This window comes from Thunnus albacares, chromosome 5, assembly GCF_914725855.1.
Source record: "Thunnus albacares chromosome 5, fThuAlb1.1, whole genome shotgun sequence".
Taxonomy (NCBI): Eukaryota; Metazoa; Chordata; class Actinopteri; order Scombriformes; family Scombridae; genus Thunnus; species Thunnus albacares.
The window spans coordinates 18,945,774-18,972,919 of NC_058110.1; the positions used below are offsets into that span (position 1 = coordinate 18,945,774).

The window sequence follows — 27,146 nt, forward strand, 5'->3', positions numbered from 1 at the left end:
TCTAAAAGCTCCTGTCTGCAGCAGTGTATTCATGAATTTGTATTAAGCAAACCCATTGTAAATGATATACTGGTCAAGGTTATGGGAATGTTAAAGATCAGAACTGAGAATGGTGCCTCACACAAACTGCTCCAGTGGCTGATCACACTGTGTTTGTACTGAGCAGCTGCAGGGTGTAAACGAGTGTGGGCAGGGTGTGAAAGAGATAGAACTACTTTTCTAAAACCGCCTTGGTGAACAAAGGCTAAAAAAGAAAACCCACTGACTATAGCTGCCAAAGAGCAAGCTATAAAGTTTCCAGAGCCACCTTTCAGGGTGACACCTTGTGACTGTTTGATACAGTATTCATTTAAAGGGTCACTCCACCCAAAGAACACACACACACACACACACACACACACACACACACACACACACACACACACACACACACACACACACACACACACAAAAAAGCCTCTGAGTCTATTTCTACTACTATTATCTCTTTGGAAAAACATACTTCCAATAAAAATTGTTGGCAGCACAGTGTGTGAATGATCCAGACTAAAATTTAGAGTTTTTCTGATATTATCTCTTAATGCTTTAAGCACCACAAACAAAATGGCACTGTCATTGGGGTGATGGCAGAAATTGTAGAGATGGATATCTTGAAACCTCATCAGATAAATTTGAAAATATCTGCTACTACTGTCTGTAATTTGGATGAACCAACCATTTAATAACTATGCCATTATGCCACCCCTTTAGAGCCAACAAAACTGTCTATATACTTTGTCTATATAATTGTATATGTCATACAATATTAGGAATTATGTGTAGAAATCCACATAATATATAATAAAATACATTTTTTATTACACATCCATACAGTCATTGCAATAGCATGTCCAAGGATTCACTGTTTTATTGAGCTATTGTTATATACTATAACAATAGCAAATGGACACAGGCAGAAAAAAAACATTGTAAATATAGCTTTACATACATGTCACCAACTAAAATAACATACAACATTTGCAAACTGGGATGGGTCAGGTGGGTCCTCCCTGCACACTGGAAGGAGTGGTTTGGGTGGGTGAGGTTGGAAATAGAATTGAAGATGTTGGTATGTTGTGCTTTGTTCCTTTCTTCATTATGTACACACTGCTGCACCACCAGCCATGACTTTTCCTCTCACCTCCTCAAACAATCTGAACGAGATAAGAGAGACACGGAAAGTGTTAAAGGGATTTATTATACATGAACACACGTACGCACATGTTGTCCTAGGTGACTTTTGACGACATTACATAGACTTACATTCATTTCCTGGAGACTTAGCCTAACCCTAACCACTGCTTGGCTAACCCTAACCTCAACCACTGACCCAAAAATCAGCTTTTTCCTAATTGAGGACACAGCTTTTACTCCCAGTTGGACAAACTGTCCCCAATTAACTAGTCTTTGTGTCCCTGAAAGTACACACACACACACACACACACACACACACACACACACACACACACACACACATTAACTCACCTTAAAACATAAGACCTGGACTTCTGCTGGTCCTTTAACGACACTGGTGGAAAGATAATTAAAATGAGGAGAAGGTTAAATGGGGTCATGAGGTGCTAATAATCTCTTCAGCCGGGAATGTTCTGAGAGACACTGTGTGTGTGTGTGTGTATGTGTGCGTGCGTGTTTTCCACCGATGATTATCTGGCTCGGTTTCTGCCCTCTTAGCCCATTCTCTCTTCTTCTCACAGCACTCCACTCAGCCTGTTGACTCATGGTAATGTGAAGACTTTGGCTCTGTGTCAGATCATCTGGAGTCATTTTTAGAAGCTGTGGAGTGCCGGGCTGACATCACCTCTACCCCCCCTCCACCCAAAGGCGCTCCCTGTCTAATCCCTCGTTTGCCCCTAGAGGGGCCCTCCCATGTATGGCTGTGCCGTACAGCACCGCATCCCGACACTCTGTACAGACACCCACATGATCACGTCATCTATAGGGCGCAGCTCATTCTACAAGCCTTTGGTAATGTGATCACAAGTGGACAGCTGTAAATACAGGTGTGAATGCATCCAAACACATTGAAGATGCATTAAGATCTAATCACTTGAGATATATGCAAGGGCGATCAGGCAGGCATGTGACCCCATTTGAAGTGTAGGGTGAACACACATGTCCCTGACTGCACTGAAGGTCAACTTTGTAGTGTGCATGTAGCACAACAACTGCATCCAGTTTATTTGCTTATGCCAAACAACTCAGACAAAGAACTGAGACCTTATATTCAAGGTTAAGTACCTAAATGATTCTGCAGTCATCCTCTAGCATAAAGACGTGATTGCAAAATGTCAAATATTTTTGTTCTGGCTGTGGTCATAGTCATTTTGCTGTGTTTACATGTAATTTAAATACTGGATTATTCATCACTCTTTGCAGTATCATTTCTCGAATGTCTTTCTAAAGAGGAAACATGGCTTCCTTTTTTCAGGTTCATGGTTTAAGATAACTCACAAAAGCAATTTTCTTGCTGGAGAATAAAGATCATGTGTACGCTAAGCCAGTTTCTGAAACTTTTAAATGTGTGCATATGTGCATGGAAGTGATTGAGGACAGCTTAAATATCACTGTGGGAGCACCAAAGTGGAATGACAAGAAAAACCATTAACTTGTTTGCTTGTGGGCACATATCATTGTATCCAGAATAATCATAAATGAAGTCAAATTTAAACAAAACAAAACTGATTTCACATTACAAACTGAACAGTTTTCCACAAGAAACAACATATTATACCTTACAACAAAGCCTGCCCACTCATCGCATCACCAATAGACAGGTATATTTTTTAGAATATACACAATATTGGTATGAGAATAACTGCATACAAATGTGATGAGGTAGGGCAGAAATGTAAACAATGACCAAAATACATACATGCATATTCAAGTCACTGAGTGTTATTTGAATTATAAGAATTACCATTATATTTTATTTTTTAATGTGCTTTTAAATGAAGTATTGGTTCACACAGGCCCTAGTCAAGTCTAGTTTGTGTTTAGGAGGAAGAGAGAAGAGACAGGGAAGACATATAAGAACGGGGAACTGATAGTTAACTGACAGGAAAACAGTAGCCTAGTTGACGGTCCAAACAAAGCTATGAGAGAGACCTGCAATCTAAAAAATATTTAATAATGTAATTGGCCCCTTGTGAACATGTTCTGGGTGTACAGCAGCAATTGGATGTGATATAGCGTTTCACAGAGCTGTAAAAAGAAGACTTTCACAACCTCCAGCTACCCTGGGCATCTCTTTACCAACATGCTGAGCCATCCATCCTTTTTTCTTTGTCCCTCCTCCTCCATCTTGCCACCCACTCTCACCACTCCAAGCCTTTTTTGTTTGTTTTTTACTTTAATGGGACTTCTCTTGTCAAAGCAATTGAGATGACACAGTGAGCATGCCTCCTTGAAAGGAAACACCACACAAGCATTTGAAACACTTGAATGAAAGTGCCAATACCCTCATCCAAATGTGGCTGCCTGATAGTGTGGGTATAAATAGATTAGAGCATTAAAAACATCAAATTTGGTATTTGTATTTGACTGACATTAATCTTTGCCACATTACCACATCCAAAAGCAGGCAGGACTTGAAATGCACAAGATGTACAGAAGAGAAAGGCGGGGAGGAGGGAGAAGAAATGGGGCCGTGAAGGCGAGGAAGAAAGAAGATGGTAAAAGGGGTGTTTTAAGAACACAGCAATTAATGGGTGGTCAGCACCCACTGGAGTATTATCAGTCTGCCAAACTGAAAGTCTGAAATCTATAGCATTAATGAGCGGTACTTGTATTTTATGCTTCTTTATACTTCTTCTTCAATACATTTCAGTTTATGCCACAAAATATGATGCACTGTTATAGATTTAACTACCCAACAGTATACAAAGCAGTTAATAGTAGCTCCACCAACTGCAAATGCTGCTTACACCAACTTTTTACATTGTGGTATTGCTACTTTTACTTAAGTAATCTGAATGTCTTTCACCACAATATCAGTCTCTCTCTTGCACAAGAATATAAGTATTTCTTTGTCTTTGTCCTTACCTCTGGATGTTTATGTTGTTGGTTTATTTTCCCTTCTCCTTGTCAGCCTCTGGAAGAATAACCTCTGTTGAGAGAGGAATACACTGTATAGTTTAATTATGTTTTTAAATTGATTTAAATTCTGGCATTGTATTACAGTATCACAGTTTCACAAAAAGGTTGTCCAAAGTCCCAACATTTAGATTAAAGAGATGTTGTAACCTCTACAGATTTAGACTGTATTTACTGTTAACTTTGGTCCTTTGGTTGTCTGCGCATACGTACGTTTGACCTCCAGTTTGCAGGAAACCACGGCCTCTCCTTGAGCATTCTTGGCTCTGCAGGTGTACACACCACCGTCGAAGCTGCAGGGCTTACGGATCTCGAGGGAGCAGATGCCCTGTTGTGCAATCTGACGAAACTTGGGGTCGTCACCAATGACCATCTGATTCTTCAGCCACTCGATCTTGGGCTGAGGGGAGGAGAGGAGACCCTTATAAACTCATTAACATCATAGTCATAGTAACCACTGGTGTCCCCAAATGCAAAAAACAAAAAATCCTCTCAGCTCATGCTGATGTTTTGAAACTAATTTGCTGATTTTTTTTTACAACATCAGCAATGAGATAGGGGAAAGTTTGAGATTTGTTGACACTTTTCAGTGTGTCAGACAAAGTAAAGACATTATTCAATTTTACATTTAAAAAGCATTTCTGAAATGGGTGCAAGGAGAAAAAAAATCACCCTTTTATTCTAATATGAATAAATATACAATTTTCACACAAACAGAACACTTGAGAGACCGGGTGTTTAGACTGTTGTCAACTTGATTTCCAATGAGCTCAGTTAGTCTATGGTGAGTGTTACAGTTCAGTAGACTTGGAGTAACATAAGACTTTTTTTGACCCCAGGTATGTACTGCTCTGGGTTTAAGTAGCGCTCTCCCTGCATGGATTTCCTGCTGGAACTTCATGGTCCAGGTTGAATTACACGTCAGCTGATGCATTCATAACTGTTTGCCTCAACCCTTTCTCAGTGATGTATGACACATATTTAGACCTGCGTGACTACTCACTACCACTTATATATAGATGTTTCTACTATTTTAGGGAGGTAGGGAACTGACGTATTAGTTCAAATAAAGGTAAAATGTTTTGTGATGACAGTTGTATGCAAAAGTTTGGGCATCCCTTGACAAATAACATATTTTGGTGATTTTTTTTAACGAAAAGATGTAAACACAGTACACACAACTATATTTTCTGCAAACATTAATGCATAGTTAATTTTTATGTCATAAATTGGACAAAAATAAAAAAAAATACAAACATCAATGTGGCATGTGCACCCTAGGATTTCTGAAGTTTCAGATTCTTTTTATGAGGTCTAAGACCTTAATCAGCCCGTTAGATCTGGGGCATGTCAGTTGTCATAAGGAAATGTCAGTTGGTGCCAGTTTCAAAGCTTCACAAATACTCTGACTCTTCAAACCTTGCGCAAACACTCAGCCATGTGGTTAAACTGAAAAACCTGTTTCGGTTTAACCAGTGACCATGTTCTCTGGTGACTTTCATGGGATGTGTCGGGGTTGTCAGGGTTGTCGGGGTTGTTGTGGTTGTTGTGGTGACGGACACCATTGAAAACATGAACAGAACATGTATGTGTCCTCCTAAAGTCTTAAATTATATTATGTTCAACACAGTATGTTTGTCTGGTCCTTTTTTTATTACATTATGTAAATTAATTGGAGCTTGGCTAAAGTTCAGTCAGGAAGATTTTCTTTTGCATGCCAGGTGTAGTACTGTTGCTCTGTCATACTCATCTCTCACGCATCGCTCACTCTATTTCCTAGCTGTCAATGCCCATGGGCGCAGTTTGAGTTTCAGTTGTCACCAGCTGATCATTTCTAACAGTACAGCAACGCATTTTCATTGTTAGCCTATCATCTGGTTGTTGTCTTTTTAAATATGTTTCTGTCTCTCTGCTTTAGTCTGGCATGCAGCTGTTATGCGTGCCCCTCCACCTCCCCATCTCCGCCCATTCCCTGCAGGATCATCAGTCTCATCAATTCATCAGCTATTAGTCGCATCCGAAGTCATCAGCCACCACCACCACCTGTGTCTGGATTCCATGGGGGGGATCTGCTAAGGGACGATGTCCTCAAGGATGTCCCCAAAGACTTATGACTATCATTTCTATTTGTATAATAAATATCATCTTTTTTCCATTCACTTGTCTCTCCTGATTGAAACGGTGTTGCCAACAAGAAACATTCACATTTCTTCACTTATTTTTCTGAAATCAATCTTTTTAAATAACTTCCTTGAGATGAAATGCTGAATCTTGCTGCAGTATCCACACTGAGGGTCACTTGTTAAACCGAAACACCTGTTAACGATCAAAACTTTAAATCAAAACATTTAATTAAAACGGAATCATGCTTGATTTAACATTGATGACATTGGAAAGTGACATTGTTAGAGCCCTGGACTTTCCCATGAGTAAAACCAGGAGGAAGACATTTTAAAGGTAGGAACGGACTTCAGTTGTTTCATCTGTTTGTGTATGTGTGTGTGTGTGTGTGTTTGTGTGAGAGAGATGGTCTACACTGAGCCAGTCTGTACCTTTTGGTGATGTAGTTTCTGTATCGTATATGTATGCTTCACTATGGACTTATACTTGTATTTGATACTGCAACAGTCATAAAATTAAAAAATTAAATTGCAGTCATGAATGATTGTTGATGCAATATTGTATACAAATTAAGCATGACTGATGTTTGTACAGGTTGGACGGGTGGACGGTAATTGAGTCGTGATGGTACGGGTGGGGGGGTTCCCGTCCTGGGCCCCGCCACGGGGCTGCCCATAAAAACCAAATGCCCCGCCAGTGACTTTCCTCTGGCACTGGGACTGGATAGAAGTATGCAATGGAACATCTACAGACGCCTGATGCATTTGGGAAACAAGTGCTGTGGACTGATCAAGTTAAAATAGAACTTTTTAGCCACAATCAGCAAAGGTATGTTTGAAGAAAAAAGGAGCAGCATCTCATGAAAAGAACAGCTTGCCAACTGTTAAGCATGGAGGTGGATCTATCATGCTTTGGGGTTGTGTTGCAGCCAGTAGCACAGGAAACATTACATGGGTGGAGGGATGAATGGATACCACCAAATACCAAGTCTAAAAGCAAACATCACACCGTCTGTAAAAAAGCTGAAGCTGAAAAGAGGATGGCTTCTATAACAGGATAATCATCCTAAAAATACCTCGAAATCCACCACTGACTACCTCAAGAGACGCAAGCTGGGGGTTATCCATCACAGATCCCTGACCAACACATAATTAAAAATCTGTAGGTAGATCTTAGAAGAGCTGTGCATGCAAGAAAGCCCAAGAATATTGCAGAACTAGAAGCCTTTTGCAATGTGGAATGGAAGAAAATCCCACATAGAAGAATTGAAAGACTTTTAGCTGGCTACAAAAAACAAGCTGTGATATCTGCCAGAGGGGTGTTACTAAGTACTGACTATGTAGGGTGCCCAAACTTTGGCACATGCCACAATGATGTTTTTATTTTTTTAGTTTTGTTCAATGTATGACATAAAAAATATCTATGCATTAATGTTTGCTGAATATATTCCATATTGCAGAGAGGCTGTGTGTTTACATCTTTTCAATTAAAAAAATCACAATCAAAATATGTTATTTGTCAAGGGGGCGCCCAAACCTTTGCATACAACTGTATGTTCAGTAAGTTATTCTCTGCTGAAACATAGATCAAATTTTTCTTTCAGCGTTTGGAGATATGAATGTTGGTAAGTGTTAATTTGACACTGTAATATCCTTTTTTCAGTTGGAAATGTTTCTGCACGTACCAGGATGTGGGTGGAACATTTAAAATGGAAAATGACTTGATTTGAAGGTCTAAAACTAGGTTAAACAAACACTGTAAAGTGAACACATGTTATCTGTTGATGCTTCTCTTCCTATGTTACCCTCAGTGAAAGAGGAGGTGAAGGATGATGTTTTCATCCTGGGTCTTAGCCCAAGTATATTTGATCCTTTGGCAGTGAGGGGAGATGCTGCTGCTGATGAGGTTGATGATAATTTGCAAACCAACACCTCCAACACATGTTAGTGTTGCTAGTGATGGTTTTCCTGTAGGACCTGTGGGTTTTATGTGATTGCAGCAGTTGAGAGTATCACCCCAAAATCTGCGATAAAATGATTGAATCAGGAATTAGTCGATGAATGCATTATGATTTTAAGAAAAAGAAACTGACAGTGAAGGAAAAGGGTAGGTAGGATTTTGATATATGTGAAAATACATTTTTAGCCATGCCATGCAAGGCTCGATGGATAGCAATGTTGGTCAATCCACCACTTTGGTCCATATTGAAATATCTGAACAACTATTGGATGAATAGCCATAAAATTTGGTTCAGACATTCACATGCTCCTCAGGATGAATTGTAATACCTTTGGTGATCCCTTAACTTTTCATCTACATGTAGTGTCATCATCAGGTCAAACTTTAAATTTCTCCAATACTTTAGTTTATGACCAAATACCTGTTGACATCAACCTGAGCTGCACTTTGTGATTAGTGCTAATTAGGGAAGCTAACATGCTAAACTAAGATGGTGAACATGGTAAAAATTGTACGTGCTAAACATCAGCATGTTAGCAATCTTCACTGTTAACCTTTAAAGGTCAGTTCAGTTCAGATTAAATGGTATTGCCATTTAAAGATGAAATCTATCCTTTGGCAATGCATCTTGCATGTCTGGGACTAAATCATTAAGTTTTTTTATTTGACAGTTAACTGACAAAACAATGTAAATTTCTCCTGCTCTAATTATCTTATTTTCCTCTGTTTCTTTCCTGTCCCTTCCTGTTTCTGTCTTTGGACATGCATGTGGCTGGATGTTACAGGGACAGTCAGTCACACTGATAACAGTGCTGCAGTCTGAAAGGGTGGCAAAAATAGTATCTTCTGTGATACATCTCCACTTAGCCATTACAGGACAACAGACTATACCTCTTATCGCTGTCTCTTCTTTGTCGTCCCTGCCTATCTTCCCCAACATACTCTGCCTCTATACACGACAGCTCTTTATCAGAAAGAACAGGGCAACTTATCACAATACATGCCTTGCTGCTGGACCTCCTCATCAGTTCTTAATGGGCTGTGGACTCTGAGCCAGGGAGGAGACTGCGACTCAATAAACACATGCTATAAAACACTCACACCCCACATATGTGTGAAATAATTCATTCTATAAAGATATATTTTTTAAAAAAAGCATGAGAAAGGAAGTGCATGCTTGAGTGGAAGAGAGAGAAACTGAGAGAAACGGAAATTTTATCTTATGTAATTCAAATCTTTGTAATTAACATTGAGGGATTAACCCGTGACAGCAGTTTCATATGTACGGGTTTAAACATGGGTTAAGTACACATTCAGAGTATGTGGGTCTCCTGTATGACAGGGGTATTACATGTCTGTCTCTCCATGGTCTCCCACGGACAATCAGTGGATATGTTTTCTCACAGCTGCTACTACTGGATTGCTCTGGCTGCAGAACTTGAATGCGCTTATCCACAGGGAGAGGCAGGGAGGACTCATTTAGACATGGTGAGTCTGCGTTTAAAGACCCTAATTTCAGAGCCCAGGGCGTGAATCAGCAACTGGGTCCTCTTCCATGCAGGCATCCACTTGGATGCATACTGACACATGCCACTTGAAAAAAATCCCACCACTGTTTCTGGACCTCCTCAGCTGTCTTTGAAACATCTCTCGACCAGCCCTTCCCCATCCGTCCCTCTTTTCATGGTTCTTCATGTTGGCTGTTGTGGTCAAACTGGGGCTCCTGTTTAAATTTGTCTTAACTACACTGGCATGTGGAGACTGTCCTGCAGACTGCTGCTGTCCTTGGTGAGTAGCCAAGGACAGCTAGGACGCATAATCAACCGTATTTCCACCGTGGCCTGCCACCTAAGCCGTCTGCGTCAGTCAGACAACTGTAAAGATATGTTTAACCAGAGCAACAGCCGCCAAGAACAGTGAGAGACAAATTGAAACTTCACATAGACATACCAGTGTTAGCCCTGCCCCAGTACTGCAGTACATCATTATAGCAGTGATATTAATACCTCATTTGAACAGCATACTCAAATGATTATCGAAGGGCCCTGGTAAGAACAAAGTTGTTTAAATATAGGATGAAAAATGTTATAATATAATTTTAGCTGTATGCAGCATAAAAATATCTCAGAACTTTCCAGGACAAAACCTTCCTCTCTCCACAGATGTTTCCCCAGCCTTATGTCAAGTGAGCATGTGCTACATCCAATCACAGGTGAAAACAGTAGCCAATCAGCAGCTCAGCGTAGCTCTCAGTAAGACATAATAAGAACACCATTCTGGACAAGATGTACACAAGATAATAGAAACATGAGCACAGAGCGCATATTAACCTGAGCAGGATACACAGGGGGTCATGGGCATGACACATGAAACAATACACTAATCCACGGGCCTCAATGCAAGCTGCAGTGTGTGTATGGACAGTAAGTGTATGCCTGACCTTGGGGGATCCACGAACAGAACACAGCAGCTTGGTGGTGTATCCAACAGTAGCAGCACGGTCGCTGAGGGGTGTGGTGAACTTGGGGGCCTCGGAGAAGTCGTGCTCCGGGTACTCAGGAGGCTTGTAGACAATACCTGAGAACACACAGAGCAAGGTCAAGATCTCGTATTGTTTGTGAAGTTACAACACCAGTCTAAATGCCAGTACCTTTAAAGTGGTAACTAATACTAAGTGTTTATTTGAATACAATTCTCAATCAAGACATGATCCTTCTGTACATATCAAAAGCCATGATAATTGGTGGCAGCACTGGAAAGTTTGCTGCTGTGAAGCAGCTGCAGTCATGTGACATACACTACACAGAAGTAGTGGTTAGCCACAAGCACCTAACGTGTGACTCAGTGTTTTTAACATCTATATTTGTGCAATTCTGGTATTTTTTCATTTAGAAATGTGCCAATTATTTGTATACAACCCTTGTATGCACTGCTGCATTATTTCCTATCATCAGATGCTCGAAATTTATTCACATCCCTACTCACGTCACCTAAAAGCACAAGTACATGTTACAGAATAGCCCTCAATAGGGATAACTGAAATCAATATCACAATAATAATACTACTAAAAATGAATCGCCAACTATTTTGATAATTGATTAATGAAGTAAAGAGAGTTAAGAGTTAAGCAAGTAAAAATTCCAGCTTCTTAAATGTGAATATTTTCGGGCTTCTTTAGTCTTTTATGATAGTAAACTAAATATCTTTGGGTTGCGGACTGTTGGTTGTGACAAACCAGGTTGCATCTTGGGTTTTGGGAAACAGTAATAGTCATTTTTCACTATTTCCTGACATTTTATAGACCTGGCAGGGGTAGGAGAACCTACGGTAGATGTGAAACTCGCAAAAAACACAGCCCTCTCTAGAGCCAGTGTTTGGTTTGTCCATTCTGGGCTACCGTAGAAACATGGTGGTGCAATATGGCAGTCCTGGAAGAGAACCCGCTCCCTATGTAGATATAAAGGGCTCAATCTAAGGTAATGAAAACACCACAATTCTTATTTTCGGGTGATCATACACTAATTAAAACATAATTATGAATAATGTATTCCATTTCTACCAAGTCCGTTCTGCTAGATGCCACTAAATTCTACACACTGCACCTTTAATCGATTAATCAAGAAAATAATTGACAAATTAATCGATAATGAAAATAATCGTTAGTTGCAGCCCTATTTAAAATGTCTTAAAAATAAAAGTAAAAAAAAAAAAAACATTGCAAATGTTCTCAAATGAATCAAAAATTAATTTGCCACTGTTGTGTTGCCATAGGATATCATTATGATATGATCAATACAATAAAAGTATAGATAAGAAACCCAACAAGTCACGACCTTTCAGATTACATTCTTGAGAGTGAAACTCAACCACACCTACATCACTGAATGACAGTCCTTGCAGGGAGGCAGGCACAGGTAAATATAAACACACCAACACACACACACACACACACACACACACAGGAAGAGAAACATTTACTCTGGCAGCTGTCTTAATGTTGTCTCAGCCTCTCTTGGCACCTGCCACTGGCCAAGACTGACTTACGATTCAAACAGTGTCAAGGGCATTTCCACTCCTCAAGTCTTCACTTTAACTACACACACACACATACTCAAGAAGACTGCAGCTCATTAAAATAATGTCACTATAGTGCCCACTTATACTGCAGTGCTACCACTAAAACTCTTTATTGTATCAACAAATTAACTAAAAAATTAGAGAACGAATCAAAAGAAGGTCACCTGTCTTCTGGATAGTGGCCACGTCCTTGGTGATGGCGCTCATTTCACTGATGCCCACTTGGTTCTCAGCAAACACCCTGAAGGAGTACGAGTTTCCCATGATGAGGTCTGAGACAGTGGCCGTTAGCCTGTGATAGTGCTCCAGCACTGTGAACCATTCCTGCAGCAGAGCAGAGCCAGTTTGGTACAGCACAGACAGAAAACTATACTGTGATACATCCTTATAGGATCAGTTATTAGTGAGCTATCATTACCAATTATTAGCCTGTCTTATGTTTTCTGTCTGACTTTGATATACATCTTTGTGCTGGCAGTTACATTTTATCTATATAAATTTGATGTATTATTATTGTTATTTTCATTTTGACAGGCAATGTGATCTAATTCTACCTAATCGTTTCCTCCTTCCATCCATTCAGACATCTGTTGCGGAGCTCATACGTAAGGATCATAAAGGCCTGTTTTAGGCTAATTCTCTAAACACGTCATTGTACCACCATGAATTAAAGTGTGATTTTCTGTGCATGTTTGTTTGTTTTCAAGTGTGTCCAAGAGAGTGTATTTTAAGTTCTTGGCTCTGGTAGTATTTTGCTAAAAATTTTAAAGGCTCCCTGGCAGCAGTATCCCATCACATTGCTGCCAGAACCATTTTTGGCACCATGACTCACAACTTTAAAAAGACCTATTAACATTTTGATAGACTGTCAAGTAAACCCCAGAGAAAAAAGGCACACCGAAGTAATCCAAGGCAGATCTACTGATTAGAGGCGTTTATCCGTATTGTATGAAGAAGAAAATGGGATTGGGGAGCAGTTGATGTCTAAATATTTTGCACATCTAGATCACCTCATATTACACATGTACATGTTAATGTTTCCAGTTGAATCAGTAGTTAATCAGCTGGATGAAGTGTCAGTATGCTGGAAATTAATTAGTTGGATGAAACATCGGACAGCAAAAGTGTTTATATCTGTTCCAAACAGTCTTCATAGAGATATAGACTAGCTCAAATATATCATTTTTTCAGACAGTCTCTTGTGAAAGGGGTTGCTCAAACATTGCTGATGTTCGCACCTCCACACACAAATTAGAAATTGTCAAACGCAGCACCCCCAAATTCTGCTTCAGATGCTGTTCAACACCTTAACCCCCCCCCGATGCAAATAAAATATCCAAAATTGTCTTCCCATATGGCTGGGCTTTTGAAAAAAAATCTCTTTCTATTCCACAATTTCCATTCAATTTGTATAATGTCTGCAACTCCACACACGGTCTGACAACATGATTAGTTTGGTGTAAGACGGTGTATTTGTATGTGAGCTCAGGCCGTACCCCGGTCTTCTTGTCGGCCTTCTGGATGGTGTATCCTGTGATATCAGTGTTGCCATTATCCTTGGGAGGAGTCCATTCCAGAGCAGCGTTGAAGCCCCAAGTGTCCACCAGCTTTACACTGGCAGGAGGACCAGGCAGCTCTGAGGAGACACATTACTGTTAACTATTACTTAAAAAGATTCAAATCATCACCAGTGTGTTCCTCAAAGTACGAAAGGTCTCTGCTCCCAAAAATGACTCATATATTTGTATGGTAACGCCTCTAAAGTCAGCTCACACATTAAACACCAACAGCTGACAGCTGGCTCAAACACTCTGGGTCAAATGGCATCATTGTTAGAGGTGTGATATATGTGGGCGAGTGCTTTGGATTTCATTTGGAGGAAGTCACAAGTCTTAAAACCAATGAGGCGTGTGTTTGTCAACAAGTCCGCTAAGGAGATTCAACAGTGAGGTCTGAAATTCATTCATACATGTCGCACGCACATGCCTGCTTCCATATGTGTGCTTGTTTATGTTGTGTTCAAACATACGTTTGCCATGTGCGACTCACCAACAATCTGAAGGGTGAGGGTGGTTCTATCTTCAAAGCTGTCCACCTTAACAACCATCTCATAAACACCAGAGTCCTCTCTTTGAGCTCCACGGATAAACAAGATGCTGTCCTTGGTGCTGTTCCTGATGTTGACCCTCTTTGGATCCAAAGGCTGACCATCCTTAGACCAGGACACGATAGGTTTGGGCTTTCCCTGAGGAAAGAGATGAGAAGATGAAAGGTAAAGTGTGTGGTGACTGTAAAGTTCTCTATGTTAGCTTTACATGTTCCTCATGGGATATTCAGTATGTAATATCTGTGTGCTGGCTTACAAGAAACGGGATGACCAGGTTGATCTGCTCTCCAACCTTCTTGATATAGCGAGATCTGAGAGTGCGGGGCATGCGGATCTTGGGGCGGTCTGAAAAACAAGAAGTCAAGTCAAGCACGTTTTATATTCTGATGATCTGAATCTGATTTGTTGCACTTGCTGATACATTTTTGAAAAAAATGACACGACTAAGTCAATCATCCACTTGACAGCTTCAGCCATCATTACAGCGTACAGTGCGCTAATTTCAAAGTGTACTCTTCCCACTCGTTTTACAAAGAGGGGTCAGTCATGTTCGCACAACATGACAGGTCAACAAGCCCTAAATAGACTGGCCACTGCTAGCAAAAAGCTTCATCACAGAAGGAGCTCAAATTTAAGCACCAACTTAGTTAATAATTGTTAAAGGATGATGATCCTGTTTTGCATTTATAAACAGTCTAAACATTTAATAAATAGCTTGTAATAATTATAATGTAGTTGTAAGAAGCTATAAGGGCATTTTTAACTGGGGATGGTGTATAAACAGAGCAGTATAACACAGTTGTAATGATATAAAATATGTCCTTATATGTGCTTTTAACTACATTATAGTGTGTTATAAACTATTTATTTAATGTGTGTACTGCTTAGAAATGCTAAATGGGGGATTAAAAGTATTATAGTAGTGTTACCACATTTGATATTATAAATATTGACATTTAAGTTTCATTGATGATAATGACTAGTAATACATAAAAATGGATGTAGGGAATCTAGCTGGACAAAGTTTCTGTGTCTGTGCATGTGAGGAAAAGTACAGTATCTAGGCAGAGAGGCAAAGGAAGAAGACCCTGCATCCAGCAGCTCTTAAAATAGCTTTAGTGACGAGAAAGTCTTGGATGAACCCTGACAAGTGTTCCCTCATGTCATGCACAAAGAAGCAGCAGGAGGATGTCATCACTTTCAACTGATTGGTCCAAGATCATATCTAGAGACACTGAAGTACAACAGACTCTAAACTGCGGTGACTGCTGGTGTGTTTTAGCTGTAAATATAATCTTGTGGATGAAATTGGTTGAGTGGTTGAGACTTAGCAGCAATATTTATTTATGCTGGATGGTTTGGTTCAGGCTGGGTGCTAAGTATCAAGAACTGCATCCCTCGCATGTTTCTGCATAAGCAGCAAACGTCTGAAAAGCTCTTTGGGCTTACAGGATATATAAAACCACAGAGCTGCTGCCCTCCATCACCTTTCTCACCCTGCTGCAGCCACTGTCTCTCCTCATCAAGACGTCTTCTGATCTGAGCCCATCGACATCCTGTCCATTTTCTTATTGCTTTTCTGTCACACTCTTTCCCTCTGTTGTACTCCATCTCACTTGGTTTCTTGCCCACTCTGTCTCATCCTCCTTGTCCTAACATTTGGTGCTATAATCCAGGCTGTTGGGACCTTGCTGCACATTGCTGCAGGGATCTGCCTCCGGGAACCATCATTCCCAATAAAGTCTACCTCCAGATTTGGCTCAAACACTAATCCGCGCTAATCAGCACACTTCCCAGCAATGCCCAGAAGTGTTGTTGACATTACAGCATCCAGTAGCCAGCAAGTCCTCCTGCAAACATTCTATAATCTGTCTTTGTCTCTGGATAAAAGTGTCTTTGTGGGGGGCTTTCAGCATATGTGGGACAGTGTGTCTTTATCAAAAGCTTGTACATGTATGTGGTTGTCTGGTCAGGACAGTGTGTGACTGACACACAGCTGAATTTAACCCCCACAAGCCACCCAGAATCCGTCAATTAGGCTCGTGTTTCGCTCCCCTCAGTTGACCAGCAGTTCTGGTTGCATGACCGCATTTCTCCACTAAACTTTCCTGTTTGTTCGCAGTAGTTTGAACCCCAAGCAGGAAATAGACAGTCAGAGACAGTAAGCTGTCCTTCTGAAAGTGGATAACTGGGATAACTGTCAGCTCAGGTCTACATGTCAACGTGACTCAAAGTGTGAATGCTGATGGAAATTCACAGCTCCGGTAGCAAAACCAACTCTGGTTTAAACAGAGTATCACAATGTAATTTTAAACATACTGTATCCAACCAGCTAGATAGGAAAGATATACGGACTGGAGCTGGGTATCGAACTTAAACACTTTTTTGGGCAACAGAATATCAAAACCATCAAGCACTGAAAACTGGAATCAAACGCCTCAGATCTGTAATCTTGTTTGCATATCATTCATGATTTAAATCATAATATTAGATTAAATCTCGATGAGGCGAAGTTCTTGTACGACTGTTTGTGTTTTGACACCATCTGAAATTGAGAAATTTGGTTTCTCTTCTAAACTGAAACACGACTAGCCATGCTAGTGGCTCTGTGAGGCTGCAGCATTTCGGCACAATGTTAGCATTTTTGAGCTAAATGCTAACATCAGCATGCTCAGTGTTACAATAGAAACATGCCAATGTTAAGCAAGTGTAATGTTTACAATGTTCACCATCTTAATTTTAGCGTGTTAGCATGCTAACATTAACTACTCGGCACTGAACACAAAGCCTGATGGGAATGTTATCATTTTTGCAGGTATCTTGTCATATAACAAAGTATTAAACAAGTAACATTTTTGACCTGACGATTGTGCTGGATGAGAAATGAGGGGATCTGCAAAGTGATTACAATTCATCTTGAAGGGGATATGAATGTCTGCTAAAAAATTTCAAAGAAATCAATCTAATAGTTGAGATATTTCAGTTTGGAAAATTTCAGTTGTTTCCATTCCTGAAAGCAAAGTATCAAAAAAAGTATATTTTTTACTATGAGCACTGACAATCTGGGATTGCGTTGGAAATAGCATTAAAAAAATTACAGAGACAATGAAATCTTAAAAAAGTGAATTGTTATCATATGCTATGGATATGTTTATATAATGTCATTAAGTGATACCTGCCAGACATCAGAGATAAACTGCCATAAGTTTTAGTGAGAAAGTGACAGTTGCACTCACGAGTCAATAAAGTCAATAAAGTCAATAAAGAATATGGCTTCCAGATGGCTCATTAGCCAAAAGATTTCCTTTACCTGACAGAGACTGCTATTAAATCATCTTGAACACTGATGCAGCACTAACCAGACAGTGACTCACTGCAGCACCCATGTGTGAGACTATGTGGTGCTGTGGTGAAACAGATCTTGTTCACTATAAGAGGATGGGTCTAGTGTTTTTCTTTGGTCATGTGACTTGTATATCTATATCCTAGAAATGCAATATTGACTACAATCAGATAATCAATTAAGGTTCATGTTACATACAAAATACATTTTATGTCTCATCTTGTTACCTTTGTGACAAATCTCTGTAAGTCCTTTAAGGTGTTACCAGCCACAAACAAATACTCAAAGACTGCTGCTATGATTTAATAAAATAAAAATACAAGTAGACATTTTGTGAGTGCACAACCTAGTTATATGTCATACCTGCTGAAGGTGTGTGTACATACAAGTGAAAGCATGTTTTACAGCTAATGAAAGGTCTTGTCAGCACCTGTGGGATTTATGTGCATACATCTGTGCAGTCCATTTGAAACCCTGGTAGTTAATACTACCTCTGTCTCCCTGGTTGCAACATGAGTATTTTAAGGATAGGTCATAAGTTACAACTATCAGAGAGCTCCTGATAAAGACGGGGACAGACAAGTTTCTTTATTTACACCAAAAACAAAAAAACAACAACAAAAAAACAACACCTTTAGGGAAATTTTGACTTTTGGGGAGAAATCCAAGAAAAAATTTGACTTTTCACATCTATTCCTTTTGCTAATAATCTCATACTGTATGTTTAACATAAGAGTTTAGCCAAACTTTGTCAGAGTTTGTATGTAGTATGACAGATTTTCAAAGTTTGGTCTGCACTTTCTCAATGTTTACACATGCTCATGATTGCAGTTTGGGCTTTTTATATATTCCTCCCTGCACTTCTAAACTGAGTGGAATTTTCCTTTAAGTAGATACCTATAAGTGGCCTGTTTTATAGTTTGGAAAATGACATTTGGCTGCTACTCACCAACAATCTCACGGATTGGCACAGGCTCCACAAGAGTACCAGGTTCACTGCGGCCACCAGGGTTTACAGCTATCACGCGCACATGCAGCAGGTCACCGGCTGTCAGATCCTTGATGCAGTAACGGTGAGCTGGTATCACCTCCTCGTTAGCTACAACCCAGTCTGTTGCTGCGGGGAAAAAAGAGTTTGAGTTATTATGTGGCTTTTAGTGCTATTTATCACTTTTGCTGTGCGTATATGTGACATGATAGCATGGAAGGCTGCAAATAATTTTCTTCCTATAGGTTTTTTTTCATTCATCTAAGTGTAAAACATCCCTTAATGGGATACGTTAAGTGGTTTATCGCCTGTCGACACACGTTTACAAACAACTTGCCCATAAGGAGTACACTGTGACTGCCATGATGAAATCTCAGAAGGCATGCTGTCATCTGAGCAAACGAGCACTTCTAAAAGTGGTGTCAGGAGATACAGTGACAGCCGGTGAAATGCTGCCTGCCGTATACGGCCTGGACCCAGCGATGAGTCTATCTGCCCTCTGACACTCCGGGGACAGGTGCAGCCTCGCAGCCTCACATACTGTACGTACACACAAAGCACATGAATGTGTTCACTAGCGTTTCCAGACTTACTTCCATCCTTGCAGTACTCAATGGAGTATCCGTCCAGGCCGGAGTCTCCAATGGTCTCGGGTGTCTGCCAATTGATGGTGAGGCTGGAGTTGTTCACATCTTCCACAGATACGTTCAGAGGAGCGCTGGTGGGGGCTGAAGGAGATTTAGACAGTGTAGATTAATTAAGGGGTGTAGTGGATGAGAGTAAGATGAGATGAAATTACACAGAAAAACAAAAAATGCTCTCCATTCTACATCACCATTTGGGATTTAATTTCAAACATATTCAATACTGCATATCAATTTCCATAATGATTCATCATCTGATGTTATTATTATGTCAGTAATCTTATTATCATCCTGTCAACAATGGAGTTTAGTTGAATTAAATCTTTGTGCCAAGTGTCGACAATTTTCCATCATCCTATGATTCATCTGGGAGGAGTAGTTGCAACACATTTCAAATGGTGTGTATCTCACTGGAGCTGGAACAGAAATGTTCACTATGTCATCTCTCAGTGACTTTGATTAGGTGTTCGAAGCAGAGCATAAATGTTGGTGTTACCTGGAGGAGGCGGGGGTGTGGGCGCTTTGGGTGGCTCCTCAACTACGGCAGCTTCTGCTGGAGCAGCTAGCGTTAAAAAAACAGCAGGTCTTAAAAAGCGATAAATAACCAGAGCATCTTTTCCAATAGTAACATTCCAACCTGTAACTTTTCAAAACTACATTCACAGTCAGATTTTAAATTTGGATGAGCTACTGCATGCGGATCACTGTGGGTTTCTATTGGAAAAGATATCAAAGGGTTCAAAGTTTTGTTAAAAATATACTGGGCGTCACAGCTGGGGAAATGCATGATGGATAGCACTTGATTGATGCCATATTAAATAAAGCAGTCGTTGTTTGTGAATGTTTGCAGAGTACTTTGTGACTGAGTAGTTATGCTGCCGTCTGTGTGGTGGTTTATGTTTACCGTCTGCGGGAGCATCTGCAGCGGGGGCAGCAGCACCGTCTTCAGCGGCGGGAGCAGCAGCTAGTGTTAAAATGCCATTAGGGAAGCCAGTTAATGACCTACATTATGACGTTACTCGTGCAAGGAATCAATCAGATTCAAGCTAATTGAATCAAAATGTACACCACTGAAGCAAGCAGCAGGACAGCGCAGCGGGGACGAAGCTTTCTGTATTTCACAGTGACAAGAATGGAGGATGAACACATTTTAAGACCATTACATGTTAACATAAAGAAACATAATGGATTGTTGAAAAAGACCGAAATAAAACATGAAAATGTACACATGAGGAAGTTTACAGATAGAAATACTAGTAAAGACAACAAGTCAAAAGCAGGTAACACACAGCATGTGTGGGAGAAAGTTGGACACACAAACACATATCATGCCTGTGGTGTGTGTTTACCCTCTGTGGGAGTTGTTGAGGCGGCTCCTTCCTCGGTGGCCATGGTATCAGCAGAGGTTAGGGGTTACATGTTGAGGTTAATAGGCAAAAACAATACCTGTCGTTCTACTACATCCACCACTTATGTACTTTACCATCAAGGAATGGTGAACAACAGAGTCTTTAAATGTAATAAAATAGAGACGCCTTCTACTGCAGGAGGACAGGCAGAGTAAGAGAAGTCAAAAACCAGTAGAACAATAATGAACAAATGGGGAGTAACTGGTTGATCTCTGGATCTAGCAGTACCTGGGTGGTGATGTAGATATCACTGGTGGGTCCAGCAATGCAGCCATTGTATAGGTCCCATAAATTATGTGCTGCAAGTTGTTCCTTTACCTCTTACAGGAACTGTGTCTGCAGACACAGACTGCACGGACTTGGGCAGGACTTGGCTGTGTCATTGTGAATGTAATCAGATTAATGGTAGCATTAACAGTACTGTGATTTATCCTCAGCAAGGGTAGTTACATTTTTGCAGCTAGTAAAGAAGTTATTTCTATATCTGGAGAAAATGGCCTTGACAAAAGCAGTTGTGGTCTATTAAGTTAATTAAAGTCCACTGCTATTTCCAGTCTCCAGCAGTCCTGCAACATAAACAGTTCAACCACTGATGTCCAGAATGTCTTCATAGACACAGATTCGTGTTGATATTATACTATACCTCGTGATGAAGTGACATTAGAGCAGATTCTAGTCTTCACTGGTAGCTTCACATCATGTAGTGATGGACTACCACATTTTGTAAGAATATTTCAGGTCTGTTAAAAGAACAGGGCTGGTGTCTCCTTTGACACCAGCCAAAGTCAGCTGCATTCACCTATTTTATCAATGGTCAGTTATACTGTGTGAGTTAGTACTGAAGCATACAAGCTGAATGTGAGTGCAACATTGCAGAATTCTGTGCTTTAAATTCACCCAGAGATCCTGCATCCCTGCAGGATCTCTGGGATACTTGAAATTTCAGGAGCCATATGGATCATCAAGTGCAAGATAACTCATGATGTCACTATTGATGCATGCAGAAGAAGACCAACTGTTAAACGGGTGTTAAAAGTGTAAAAACTGTTTATATGACTGATACTGTTCATATAGCTTTATGTGGAAAAGACCATGCTCCCAAATTCTAGTCACTTATGAATGTTTAATTGTAAATCCCTGCATGACTGAGATTTAATCAGATTTAATAAGCAAATCAATTACACTTTAAACCAAAAACGTTGACTAGTTGAAATTAGTAAAGTCAACTAACTCAAGTTAATTTTCAAGACAGATTTCCGCAGTTATGATAATGCCTTTATCTCCTTGCTTCAGTACCTGGAGCGCTTCCCTCAGCAGCGGGGGTGTCCTCTGCTGGGGCGGCGGGCGCTCCCTCTCCCTCCTGGCCTGCAGGAGCTGCCTCTCCCTCGGCTGCAGGAGCTGCCTCGGCTGGTGCTTCGGCTGGGGCAGCTTCCGCAGGTGCAGCCTCTGCAGGTGTTTCGGCAGGTGGGGCCTCTACAGGAGCGGGCTCAGGCTCCGGGGCGGGCTCAGGTGCCTTCACCGGAGCCTTCTTGGCTGGGGACTTCTTGATGGGCGCAGGTTTGCCTGGCATCGTGCTGACAGACGGCCAGTTCCTCTGGATGAAGAAGCCAGCAGGGGTTTAGGTAATATATATAGAGTGTGAGGGTTGGTGGGCTTGTTGGGAACTCCACCTCCTCCATTCCCAGACTTTGATACCCACCTCCTCATTTGAGTAACATCCTAATGCCTGTTTTGACCTGGAACCTGGTCAGCAAAACAGAGGCGGCACAAATCCTAGCTCAGTTTGACGTCAGTAACACTTTAAAAAAAACATGTACAAGAAATAAAACAAACATTTAAGAAGTTATATGATGAAAAATAGCATCCCATTCTGATACAATGGCCTAATAAACGGTCACAATAGTATTGGCGCCCTCATGTGGACAACATAAATAAGCAGACAACCAAGACAAAGTGATGTGAAGAATGGCATGACTTTATTGTGTCCATTGTTCAATGTTAGACATATGGGATTTGATGTGGTTATAGAGACATGCCATACAACCATTATTAGGCCCCCTTTTAAGTCAAGTGCTTCTTCCTTCTGGAGGAAGACAATAAAACCACCAAGGAGGCCAATTTTTCTGCATACAGGGGCCAAGCCTTCTCTTAGATCTCTACACTTTTTTTTTTTTTGAGTGATTGTTGTCGCAGATGCACTGACTATTTACAGTGTTTACAACATTGATGTCATGTACAAAAGAGAAAGAAACCTTTACAAATATTTGCATAAGAAAAACAAATGTCTGCTCTTAAAAAACAAACGTGAAAAGAGGAAGATATCCAGTTATTAAAAATCCTTCGCCCGTGGTAAGGTTAAGCGTGGTAGGTCCAATGAAACAACACTTTGGGAACACACCAGGGATACATGCATTGATGTTACATCTCCATCTCCAGAGTAATATCTGTTCTTACGCTGCTTCTCACTCTCAGGCAACTCCTCAAAGATGTCCAGTCTTTCATACTTATGGTTCTTGAAGTTTATAACGGCATCAAATCGCACACATACACCGCTCAGCAGTCCAATCATGATACACGCGTTAACTGATACACACACTGTGATTACCAGCCAAAAAGGTCAAAACAGATACCCACTCTCCACCCAAATCTGGGCATCAAGGTGACAAGATTAAAGCGACATCAGAGTAGGTGAGAAGAAGTGATGATGTATCTTCTTCTAAATCTAGGCCTCCGTGTGGTAGATCGAAGTAGCTGAAAAGCAGCTTTAGGCCAATTTGTGTTTCAGGCACAGATAGACTTAGGCATCATGTCTCTACTTTATATCAGCACCCTGTTTGGAAAGCAGAGGAACATCTGGACAGAACGTGGCAGTCTGAGGTACTTCAGGGTCAAGGGGCACAGAGCTGAGAGGTTTAAGTGTATCTCTACTATCTACAGTTTCCTCCTCTTTTTAATGCTGTCTTCCTTCATCACAACAACAGTCAAAATGTGAGCAATAAATACTCTCTGTAATCTAGTACTCTAACATATATATTATGTGCAAACCGATGACGGAAAGGGATGGGAGGAAGCCACTTAAAAATGAGATTCAACTGTTCTTACCCCCTCTTAACTTTTAAAAACAATGCATGTTTGAAAAAAGGTTGAAAAAAGGGTTATCAGAGGTATAAAGAGCAAATACACCGAGGAAGGAAAACGCATCTTGTATAGATTCTAATCACTCGATGGCAGTTTTTTTGATGGATGTGAAGTGATTGAAGCAGTTATGGCGGAAGTTCGATGCCTCTACGCTGCGGACAAGCCATGACATGTTAGGTATACGTCGGTGATAATTGCTTTATGCAGACGATCATTGAAGATGACTCAGTATAAAATCCTACAAAATCAACATTTTCAAAGCTGCATCCTCATCTATCACAAGAGAATTTTGTGTTTTAAAACGAATCTAAGTACAGTATATAAGCAAGCAGAGCCAGAAATGTTCGACCGTGATGGCAGACTAGATAAACAAGCAGTTGTTTTTTTTTTCTGTGTGTTTACGATACAGTATGTGGAGTCAGGTCGATATCTGCTCAATCTGCTGCAGTCAGTTGGCTCTCATAGTCCACAGGTGGATAATGAGGGAGTGTTTGGTGCCAACATGACGGGCAGTTTCTGTGGTTACGACATCGGTACATCACCACGGATAATGACGTCTTCTATACAGACTGACCCTAAAACCCATTCATTATTCAGTTCCTTATTCCCCCATGCATGTTACTCTTACAGCTTCACAGTTCTGATATCTGATCCATGATAAATCTCTCTGAATGAAAGGCTGAACTGAAAAGAATAAACATTCAAGGCCATTTTCATAGTTGTGTTATTTTGTGTTATATTCTACTGAGCACCTTTGAAAAGTCAGAAAGAACGACAGGAGAGCACTGAGGCAGATGCTGCCATCTAGAGGAATTGCTAGTGAACTGCAAGATCATCTGATAATCCCCTTTGATACACGGTCACTGACACAGCCTCCTAAATTAATCCAATTACCACAAGTAGAAAATAAAGTGCATTTTTGGCTGTGGTCGAGTGATGGTCCTACATCTGGGGAAAATCAGAGTCAGTTACTTCTGAGGTTAATTTCTTTGTAAAATGAAGCATAAAAGAAAACCAGAAAGCACCAATAGTTAGAGTGAAAGTTGTGGCAGTCAAATAAAAACAAAAGAAAAGAATGAGTCTTGATCAATAGGATTATAGGTAATATTTTGCATCATATTATTCTGGTCACCATGCACTTGCAGATTCAATAACAACCCATCTGGAACAAACAGAGAACAGACGCGTCAACGTCTCTCCCCGACATGATCATCACAGCTTCCTATGATCGCAGTTAAATTGTCTTTCCAAAGTTCTGATAGCAGGGCAGAGCAAACCCTTCATCTGTAATCACTCTCTATGTAGATCCTTTACATTTAGCTTTGTAACTGCTCACTGAGCACACAGTAATGTTCATTATTCAGTCTTTAAAGTCTCACTGGGACTGCACTTTCTCTGTGTCAGCCATAATAAAGAGTCTTTAGTTCCATAACTTGACTGACAGTCACATGTTTTTCTTCAGAGTGTAGCCTGGAGAGTGGGATCCAGACTGCCTTCCCGTTCTGGAGACTCGATGCAATTGGCCGACTCCTGGAGCTTCAGCAGCATGGCCATCTGTGGAGCAGGAAGAAGCAGGCAGAGTGAGTTAAACTGCAGATTAACAGACTTGCTTTGTTTTCCAGGGTTAGATTTGGTATGGCATAGATGAAATACTTCTTGAAATATTGCTCACAAGTGTGCAATTAACATTAACATAAAAATGATTTCTAGGATATTTTTTAGCTATGTTTGGTCTCCACTAACTCCTGAGGGAAATATCTGGTTCTTTAACTGCTGTTTGATGCTGGGTGGACGTACAGTGAGTTTATCAAAGATTTTTGACTGTTAACAGCTTCCTGCTGCGGTTGCAAATAACACTGGTGAGAGCTGTGAGACTGAACCAAAACAGTAAAGTTGTGGGCCAGAAAAATAAGCAAAACCATGATTTGAAAGATGCAAAAAAAGCTCACAACCAACCAACAACACAAACCAACTCTGTCTAGTCCCTAATCTCAATAGAAACTTTCACTCACCAGTGGGTCTGACTCCATTGTGCTGGGTGGAGGTGTATCTTTGGGGGGCTTCTTCTCCTCGCTGGGTGGACCTATGCTGGGGGGAGGTAGGTGAAAGAGCCTGGACTGGTCCTGCTGTGCATTTGGCCAAGGGAGAGTTCCTCTCACCCACTCCACTGGATCCTCCCATACTGCCTTCTGCCCATGCACCTGCGGAAACAAACACAAGTCCAGTGTAAAACAGCGGGTAAAGAGGTTACTTCTTGTTGTGAACACTGATGTTTGGAGGTTGTCTGTGTGTGTTCACCTTGATGCCGTCTTTGGCTCCCTCCTGCAGGTACGGTATGATGGAGTGGTTCCACAGGTCAATGAACCACTGCCTGAACTCCGCCACTGATACTGGGCATGACAGGAAGAAGCAGGGACCTGAGGGAGGCAACCCTTTCTGTTAGCATGTCTCTTGATTCTAATGAACAATCAGGTTATGCCCCGTTCCTCTATTTTCTGACCCAATTTCCCAAAGTCAGTCTTAACTGACCCCCATGTCCACTATCTCTCACCTATGAGGAAGTCTGAAGTGCTGTGTTTCTCCAGGAAAGTGTGGAGGTTGTACCAGAGCTGAGGGATCCAGTCCAGCACGCGGAGGAGTGCTTGGTGCTGCGCTGCATCCTGCTCCTCCTCCTGGTAGTTTTCCACGGCTTTGCGGTGCAAGTACCTCAGCAGGAACCCGTTAGCTGGTTCCACGTTGTTAGAGAACATCACCATCCTGTGGCCACATGCAAGAAGTGTTTCTTTTGATCTATTTTAGAGCTTAATTTTGAATTTAATAACGTATCAGATAAGAGAAGTTATTGTGAAACTTTGTTCTCACCTGAAGCTGAGGTGCAGACTGTGGTTAGATGTCATCTTCACAGGCTGATTGGTTGTTCCAATGATGTAAGGACTGAAACATCCACAGATGACATAATGTTTCATTTTCAAATTTTACTTCAGCTTTTTAGTGAAATGTTTTAACTATTCAGAGTGACTCACCATTTATGATACTTGCAGGTGAGTGCTCCGTTGACAAGCTCAGTGATGGCTGCTGCATCACTAATGTCATCTATGATGACAACTAATGGCATTTCTCCTCCAGTCTCTCTGTCAATCTGATTTGCTAGATTGGACAGATACAACTGCAACTCCTGTGAAAGCAAAGAAAAGGTTTGTATTTATA

General features: G+C 40.8%; 2 protein-coding genes and 2 long non-coding RNA genes across 12 annotated transcripts in view; 2 read left to right on the forward strand and 2 right to left on the reverse strand.

The window, feature by feature from the left end:
• Positions 1-889: 889 nt before the first annotated feature.
• Positions 890-22,395, reverse strand: mybpha (myosin binding protein Ha). 4 transcript variants are annotated; one of them, XM_044351635.1, is made up of 14 exons: positions 22,098-22,395; positions 20,297-20,356; positions 19,889-19,954; positions 19,342-19,476; positions 18,710-18,877; positions 14,674-14,762; positions 14,360-14,555; positions 13,807-13,946; positions 12,475-12,634; positions 10,673-10,809; positions 4,366-4,552; positions 4,102-4,165; positions 1,525-1,567; positions 890-1,193 (listed from the first exon to the last, which is right to left on the reverse strand). In XM_044351635.1, the coding sequence occupies exons 1-12, from the start codon at positions 22,369-22,371 to the stop codon at positions 4,125-4,127; spliced, it is 1,653 nt and encodes a 550-aa protein (XP_044207570.1). In that variant the 5' UTR covers positions 22,372-22,395; the 3' UTR covers positions 890-1,193; positions 1,525-1,567; positions 4,102-4,124. The 4 variants fall into 4 exon arrangements, with proteins under 4 accessions (XP_044207570.1, XP_044207573.1, XP_044207571.1 ...); XM_044351638.1 differs by lacking the exon at positions 22,098-22,395 and adding an exon at positions 20,742-21,004; XM_044351636.1 differs by lacking the exon at positions 20,297-20,356.
• LOC122982416 lies at positions 22,335-26,042 on the forward strand. The gene is made up of 3 exons (XR_006403446.1): positions 22,335-22,423; positions 25,402-25,519; positions 25,955-26,042. It is a non-coding gene; the product is annotated as an uncharacterized LOC122982416 (long non-coding RNA).
• LOC122982366 (neuron navigator 1-like) overlaps positions 22,756-27,146 on the reverse strand; it is a 109,291-nt gene continuing 104,900 nt past the window's right edge. For all 6 annotated transcript variants that reach the window (XM_044351604.1, XM_044351607.1, XM_044351606.1 and 3 more), the window contains 6 exons: positions 26,963-27,114; positions 26,802-26,873; positions 26,491-26,696; positions 26,238-26,356; positions 25,952-26,140; positions 22,756-25,493 (listed from right to left, as the gene is read on the reverse strand). In XM_044351604.1, coding sequence (XP_044207539.1) covers positions 25,398-25,493; positions 25,952-26,140; positions 26,238-26,356; positions 26,491-26,696; positions 26,802-26,873; positions 26,963-27,114 — 834 coding nt within the window. In that variant the 3' untranslated portion in view covers positions 22,756-25,397. The remainder of the gene's footprint in view (positions 25,494-25,951; positions 26,141-26,237; positions 26,357-26,490; positions 26,697-26,801; positions 26,874-26,962; positions 27,115-27,146) is intronic.
• LOC122982417 lies at positions 26,088-27,068 on the forward strand. The gene is made up of 4 exons (XR_006403447.1): positions 26,088-26,177; positions 26,268-26,411; positions 26,525-26,614; positions 26,981-27,068. It is a non-coding gene; the product is annotated as an uncharacterized LOC122982417 (long non-coding RNA).

Bases quoted from the DNA above. Each gene is read 5' to 3' on its own strand.
- mybpha (XM_044351635.1), bottom strand. From the start codon at position 22,371: ATGCCAGGCAAACCTGCGCCCATCAAGAAGTCCCCAGCCAAGAAGGCT. The intron at 20,357-22,097 runs GTACTGAAGCAA...TTTTAACACTAG, and splicing joins TGCTGAGGGAAGCGCTCCAG to CTGCTGCTCCCGCCGCTGAA. The intron at 19,477-19,888 runs GTAACACCAACA...AATCTCCTTCAG, and splicing joins CACACCCCCGCCTCCTCCAG to CCCCCACCAGCGCTCCTCTG.